General features: G+C 37.6%; 1 protein-coding gene across 1 annotated transcript in view; it reads right to left on the bottom strand.

Moving 5' to 3' along the window:
• Window positions 1-476: 476 nt before the first annotated feature.
• LOC149833334 (GDT1-like protein 4) overlaps window positions 477-7858 on the bottom strand; it is a 51267-nt gene continuing 43885 nt past the window's right edge. The window contains exon 9 of the mRNA XM_090015053.1: window positions 477-917. Coding sequence (XP_089871179.1) covers window positions 729-917 — 189 coding nt within the window. The 3' untranslated portion in view covers window positions 477-728. The remainder of the gene's footprint in view (window positions 918-7858) is intronic.

Below are 7858 nucleotides of genomic sequence, written 5' to 3'. Positions count from 1 at the left end.
CAAACAGCCACCAGGTGGTAGTTTGACCAACTTTTTGCCAAATGCATTAACTCCTATCCTAGTTCCTAGATTCCAAACAGGCCCTTAATGGCTTCGACTTTTATTTAGGTTTTCAACAGAAATGTTCACTTTTTTTTAGAGACTAATTACATATATAACAATAAACGACCCCCTTATTTCTACATCTTACCTTTTTCCCAAAGCTAGAACTTCAAAAGGCCATGTAATTTGATTATTAATTGGATCAAGACCAGTCTTACGAGATCACCCCAATGACGCCTTCGGCATCCAGGGGTCACGACTCATGGACCCACCATATACCCTGTTCAATTATTGAAAGCACCACACATTTCCAAAACTTGTCTAACTTCAAATAAAAAAAGTACCACTTGATAAAATGATCAAAATCCTGAACAAAGATAGCATATACAGAACAAACTCATGGCTTCCCTTCACAGTGCAAGTTAACAAAAAAGAAAAAATGACATCTGATATAATTTCTGTAAATCAATCATTCAAAATGGCCTCACAAAGTCAAATGGCCACCAATAGTTTAAAACAGAAAAAGATAGCAATGCCAAGTGGACTGTATGACAATATTTGTCCCTTCCATGGTCTGTGGTGAACAATTTTTTGGCTAACCATGTGCATGCTCTCATATTTCGAAGAGCAAAGAAAAGGGAGGCCGGCTATAGAGATGGGTGTGGAAAAGAACTAAGCAATTATAATCACAATGGTGGATAGAAGTATGAAGACAAGGAGAAGCCCAGGAACAGCAGACCTCCAATGGTTGCAACAGTGCCCTGAGAGATCTTAGATGCTAACATGCTTCCCCCAACGACTGCAATTGATGTGCAGATTGTGTGGCCCAATGTTGCTCCCACAGCAACTCCGAGCGCATTCTTGTGGGTTGCCAGCTGAAGGTTCAAAAAATTAGAAGCAAATTTGTGCAATGAACATTAATAACACTGCCAGATAGGCAGAAATATGTGGTACAGCAAACAATGAAACATTGACATCCACCATTCTTTCTACATGCACAAATATGTGTATGCATGTGCAAGGTGCCCACCAATCTAATGGCAATCACTTGAATCTTGAACAGATTAAAAACATTACAGAAACAACATCCAGAAAGAGAACAAATACAAAATTCAGCAACTTGTTTTGAAAGATGAAAAAGCACAACCTAATAGATTCTCTCAGGTGAAGAAACACTCAATTCTTTTTCCTAGTATTCGATGGGAAACAAAACAATTAAAGCATAAGATAAAATGACCATTGAAGTGCTAACAAGAGCAGCAATCTAACACCTCTTGACAGACAAGTTCTAGCAAACTAGGTAGCAACAGTCTGAAAAAGTACCATCTCCAGGATGGTATCGGTAGATAGCAATGAATCATGAAAGAGCAACTACAGGATAGGAGTACAAAAGGCTCATGCAAGACGCATGAGCATGTAATGTAGTAATGCTTCTCATTTGTTGGTGTAAATTCTAGGCAATAAATAGCCTCTTAGGGACTTGCTTAAGAGTAAGAAATAGTAAGTTCATGCAAATGCCATGTAATAAGGTTTGATCTTATTAATGGATTAACAAAAACGTTTAAAAGCTCTATTGGCCTCTAAGAAGTTTCTTGTGTTTTGCTAGTGGCATCTCCACTCCCTTTGGCAGCATCGACTAATTCAGAACTTAAGTATGCTGATTTGGGGTGACTTCCCATCACCTTTTTATTTATCTGAACAAATTTTCACTCTCTCAAAGAAAAAAACTTGGAAATTAATTTAAGAGCCATATTTCAACCAGGACATTATTGGAATGCCCCTAATAACCAACAAATGACGTTTTCCTCGTGTAGGTTCTATTTCAATGAAAACTTGATGAGTCAATCCAGCTACATGTTTTGCTTTTAATTACTGTTTTATTGGGAATTATATAATATATACTTAGTACAATGGTTTATATATATATATTTTCCTCCCACTAAATGATCCACCCCTTATCCTCCCCTTCAAAATTTTTATGTTAAATAAACTTTTTGGCAAGTCTAACCATATGTGTGTGATCTCCATGGTTGAAAACATCTGTATATAGACTCTTGGATCAAACTTTTTTTATGTGTACATAGGATTTTACAAGGATAAAAAACTCAACTGTTTTAAAATTCCTGAAATTTTTCTTATTATAAAATCTTACCTACAAATAAAAAAACTTGATCCAAGAGTATTCATATGTTTTCAACCATGAAGATCACATCGATGCCAAAAAACATATTTAACTTGCAGATTTTGAAGGGGTGGATCATCACCCCCCCCCCTCTCTCTCTCTCTCTCTCTATATATATATATATATATATATATATATATATATAATATTGACTACTAATGAAGGTAAGGAACTAATGAGTATACATCATTATTTTCTTCAAAAATTTCCAAGTTTTTTAGATCAAATGTTACGGATGTGATCTACATGGTTTGTCTAGCAGGAAACTTGTTTTGAATCATGTGATTATGACAAGTAATTAGGTTTTTAAAGGGGTCAAAAAATCAACGGCCCACAATGTGCCAAAAGTTCATAACTGAAAAGATCACATTTTTACATCAGAAAAGCATGATCCAAGGCTTGATCATTAAAAAACAAACCATGCTGAATACATCTATGTGTTTAGATTGAGTTGATACAACTTGCACCTATGATTTCTAGTTCATTAGTTCCTTACCTTCATTAGTAGCAAATATTTTTCCATATAAAATATATGGTGGCTCTGTACCATGATACCATGATATCCTATGGTGGTACACACTCTTGTTTCTATGAATCTAGCAACCAAATAATAAATCTAACCTACAGATGTGTTTAGTATGGTGTATTTAATATGTCTAAGACACCATCAAATTCATTTTTGAGATGGTGAAAAATCAACGGCTCACAATTCGTGAAAATAAGAGTGAATTAGGAATGATATAAAACATCATATTAGAGTCATCATTAACACATGAAAATAGTAAATAAGACATGCTAAACATCATCCAAAGGTAAGATTTCATGTTTGGAGCTTAAATCTATGTAAATCAAGTGTGTACCATGTAAGTTATGGTGGTACAGTACCACCATAGAAGCACCCATTATACAAACAACAACAACTACGCCTTCATCCCAAAACAATTGGGGTCAGCGATATGAACCAAAAAGAAATTCATTTTGGGTCTTCCACATGAATCCTTTTCCTCCAATCATTTCTATCCAACGCCATGTCCTCGGTGAGGTTCAAAGCATTCATATCCTTTCCTATCATCTCCATCCAAGTCTTCCTAGGCCTACCCCGACCTCTTTTAACTAATATATTTTCCCATTTCTCCAACCTTCTAACTGGAGCATCATTAGACCTTCGCCGAATATGTCCAAACCACCGTAAACGATTCTCTCGCATCTTATTTTCAATGGGTGCAACACCTACCTTCTTACGTATCTCTTCGTTCCGAATCTTATCTTTTATTGTATTTCCACACATCCATCTAAGCATCCGCATCTCAGCTACACTCATTTTTTGAATATGATGTCTCTTGGCAGCCCAACATTCCGTACCATATAGTAAAGCGGGTCTAATAGTCGTCCTATAAAACTTTCCCTTCAACCGCAATGGCATTCTACGATCGCACAGCACTCCAGTAGCACTTTTCCATTTCATCCACCCAACCTTTATCCTATGATTTACATCTCCATCAATTTCTCCATACTTTTGAATGATGGATCCCAAATATTTGAAATAATCATTCACCGGTATATCTTGCTCACCAAGCTTCACTACACTCCCATCACTACTTCGTTGCTTACTAAACCGACATTCCATATATTCAGTCTTACTCTTACTCAACTTAAAACCTCTAGCTTCTAATGTCTGTCTCCATAATTCTAACTTAGCATTAACCCCAGCTCTAGACTCATCAATCAAAACAATATCATCAGCAAACAACATACACCACGGTACATTTTCTTGAATTGATCTCGTAAGTTCATCCATCACTATCGCAAATAGGAAAGGGCTTAAAGCAGATCCTTGATGTAACCCAACCGTTATCGGAAAATTGGTTGTCACCCCTCCACAAGTGCGGACATTGGTTACTACTCCTTCATACATATCTTTAATTATACTAATGTACTTGAGAGAAACACCTTTCTTCATCATTGTCCACCAGAGAACGTCCCTAGGTACTCTATCGTATGCCTTCTCTAAATCAATAAAAACCATATGCAAATCTTTGTTCATCTCTCTATATCTTTCAATAAGTTGTCTAAGAAGATGTATAGCTTCCATAGTTGATCTTCCAGGCATAAAACCAAATTGATTCTCCGATATCATGACAACCTTCCTCAACCTAGACTCAATCACCCTCTCCCAAAGTTTCATAGTATGACTCATGAGTTTTATACCACGATAGTTTGTGCAATCTTGTATATCACCCTTATTCTTATATAAAGGCACCAAAGTACTCTTCCTCCACTCATTAGGCATCTTATTTGTTCGCCAAATCAAGTTAAAAAGATTTGTCGACCATTCTAAACCTTTCTCTCCCAAGCATTTCCAAACCTCGATAGGTATACCATCTGGGCCAACTGCCCTTCTTGATTTCATTTTCTTCAAAGCCTCTGCAATTTCTTTCTTTTGAATCTTGCGCATGAAGTCACGATTTATCTCATGAAAAGGAATGGAGAAGTCTCCAAGATCTTGAGCATGACTATCATTAAATAGCTTATCAAAATAATCTTTCCATCTCTCCTTAATCTCCTCATCTTTGACTAAAACCCTTTGCGTTTCATCTTTGATACATCTAACCATACCTAACCATACCCAAATCCTTCATAGAAGCACCCATTATATATATATATATATATAACAAATTTACTTATAAGGATAAAATCAAAATGGAAAAGAGTAGATCAGGTCCAAGGGTCCTTGGACGGTTTTCTGTCACCTTGCATGTGGTCCATCAACGAAATGAACGGCACACAAAACTTATCCAATAGGATGGTCTCAACAATGGGCCCCACAAAGAATTTTTGAGGTCATTCACATCTTAGATGAACGACATCAACCACTGAAAATTGGACGGTTGAAATTTGTCCAAAATAAAAAGCTTTTAGTATACTTCTTGGGCGCTGCTAATTTTGATGATGGACGGTATCCAGGATACCTTGGACAGTTTTCTGTCCAAGACCCCTTGGACCTGATCGGCTCTAAAAATGGAAAGCAATAACCTGAATAGAAAATATGGGACTAAGAATTACATAATAGAAAAAAAATAAAAAAGAACAAAGACCCAAATCGGTTCCACTCATCTCCTATGTCATCCTTATCTTCATACCAGTCCTTGGGATTTCATTGATGCAAGTTATTTTGATCAAATTGGATTCCATAGATGTGATTGAAAAAGGTGTATAGTGTTTCGGGTCTGGATCCTATACCAGACCCGAGTTCATTCCATTTTATGTATTAGTGTAAAATTTTAAGTGTAGTGTATTTTTTTTTGGGTTCGGATATTACATTAGACCCGACCCGACCCATGTACACTTAAGTGCATTTATACAAAGCATTAGGTCACGATTTCTGATGTGCAAAAATCGTGACAGCCGCAGTTGCCCCCTTTTTGGTTTTCTCTTCTCGTCTCTCTCTCTCTCTCTCTCTCCCTCTCTTTCTCTGTTTTCTCTCTTAATGCAGATGCAGATGAAATTCTATCATGGTATCAGAGCATAGATCCTTCTAGAGGCAAAAAAAAGCTCGTGACAACGATAAAAAAATTTGAGGTTTTTCGCTTCTCATTTTCTTTCTGTTTTTCTTTCTCCTTCGTCTCTTTTCTTCCCCCCTTTCTGAATCTTCCTGTGTACTCACACCTCACATGAGTTACATCTTTGTGAATCTGTGATTCACGGGAACTCTATTCACGTGAATCCAAATCGTGGATTGACTGCATTTCATGTGAACTGGTTCACGTGAAACATCGGTCTTCTCCCAGATCGTGGGTTAACAACTCTTCACGTGAACTCGTGAACTGATTCACGTGAGATATTAAATTTGTTTTTATTAATCGTTTGATTCCCTTTTCCATTCTATCTTTTCCAAAGTCTCTCTGCATATTCGGATGTTATAGTGCTTCTCTTTGATTCCCTATGCTCTGTTGCACATTATTATTCTTGATTTCCCTTTGCTGAAACAGTCAAAGGAGGGGTTTCTTAACGTGAGATTATTTCTTAACGTGTGATTATCTTTTCACGCAAGCCCTTTTTGGTGCACAGAAAGGCCAAAGTTTCTTCATTTTCTGATTTTAACAGTCTGTGATTCTCAGACAGCAGCAAAAAAAAAAAAGTGTTGGGAGAAGGTTGAACTTTTTTTGTCTGTTGATTCTTATTCTCTATGGATCCCTACCACCCTCAATCAAATCTTTCTCCAAGTTTTCTCAACCAGCTTATTTCTGAGAAGTTGAATACCTCAAATTTCTTGATCTGGAAGAGGCAGATTATTCCTTTCATAAGGAGTCAAGGTCTCTTAGGTCACCTGGAACCACTTCAGTTCCACCAGAATTTAGCCCGAGAGAAGAAAAAGACGATAAAGGGGCGAGTTCAATCGTGTATGTCAAAAATGTTGAATTCCTCAATTGGGAAAGAAAAGACCAGTCAGTTGTTGCATACATCACATCCACCCTGTCTCAAGAGTTCCTTCTTGCCATTCCTGACAATTGTACAGCTCTACAACTCTGGGAACGATTAGTTCAGACGTATTCGCAGGTTTCTCAAGCAAGAGTAGTTTTTCTAAAAAGAGAATTTCAGTTGTTAAGGAAAGATTCTATGACCATCATGGAATATTTGAACAAGATGAAGACCATCACAGATCAACTTGCAGTTATAGGGTGTGTCGTTAGTGACAGTGACATGGTGCAACAAACTCTGAGTGGATTGGGATCTGACTACAATATGATAGTCACTTCACTATTGTGTCTCCCTGTTCTTCCTACCTTTGATGAGCTACGAGCCAAATTAATCCAATATGAAATGACTCTGAAGGGATTCTCTGAAGAAACTCATAATCATTCAAATTCTCAAGAAGTTTTTGCTACAGGAGTGACCTATGGTAGAGGACAAGGACGAGGAGGACAAGGGCGAAGTGGACACGGAGGGCGTGGTTTACTTCACACTCCAAACACGTTTACTCATGCGCAGGGAACAAGATCCATCCCTACCTGCTTCCTTTGTAACAAAAAGGGACATATCAAGGCGAACTGTTGGCATAATCTAGAGAATAAAGGAAAGAGTCCACAGAAAGAAATCAAGAGAAAGTTCACAAATACCAGAGACAGTGGAGAGATTAAAGATTTGCTGATATCTACCTTGTCAGAGTTAAAATTGAAGCAGAATGATGAAGGCACTTGGTTTGTCGATTCCGGGGCAGCGACTCATGTGACAGGCGATGCAGGTAAAATTTCTAATCCTATTCCTTATTTTGTAAAAAGTAAGATTGTCACTGGAGATGGATCCCACCATCCTGTTTCCCATGTTGGAAAGACTGTCATCCCCATGTCACATTCCACTCTTACTCTTTCTGATGTTCTTCATGCCCCTGACATTAAGAAAAATATTGTCTCCGTCTCTAAACTTATTGATGATAATAATGCTTCAGTTGAATTCACTCCCTTCTCTGTGCAGGTCAAGGACCTACGCACGAGGGAAACATTCGCTGAAGGAAAGAGACGAGGCAACATGTATGTCTTTGAAGAAGCTCCATGTCGTGATGTTCGCCCTTCTCACCTGATTTGGTAGCCTTCATCAGAGTCATGTTCCTCCTCTTCTGCTAGTGTTTTTAGTATC

Source organism: Nuphar pumila, chromosome 7 (genome assembly GCF_984573655.1).
Source record: "Nuphar pumila chromosome 7, dmNupPumi1.hap1.1, whole genome shotgun sequence".
Lineage (NCBI taxonomy): Eukaryota > Viridiplantae > Streptophyta > Magnoliopsida > Nymphaeales > Nymphaeaceae > Nuphar > Nuphar pumila.
This window is presented reverse-complemented; position numbering and strand designations above follow the sequence as displayed.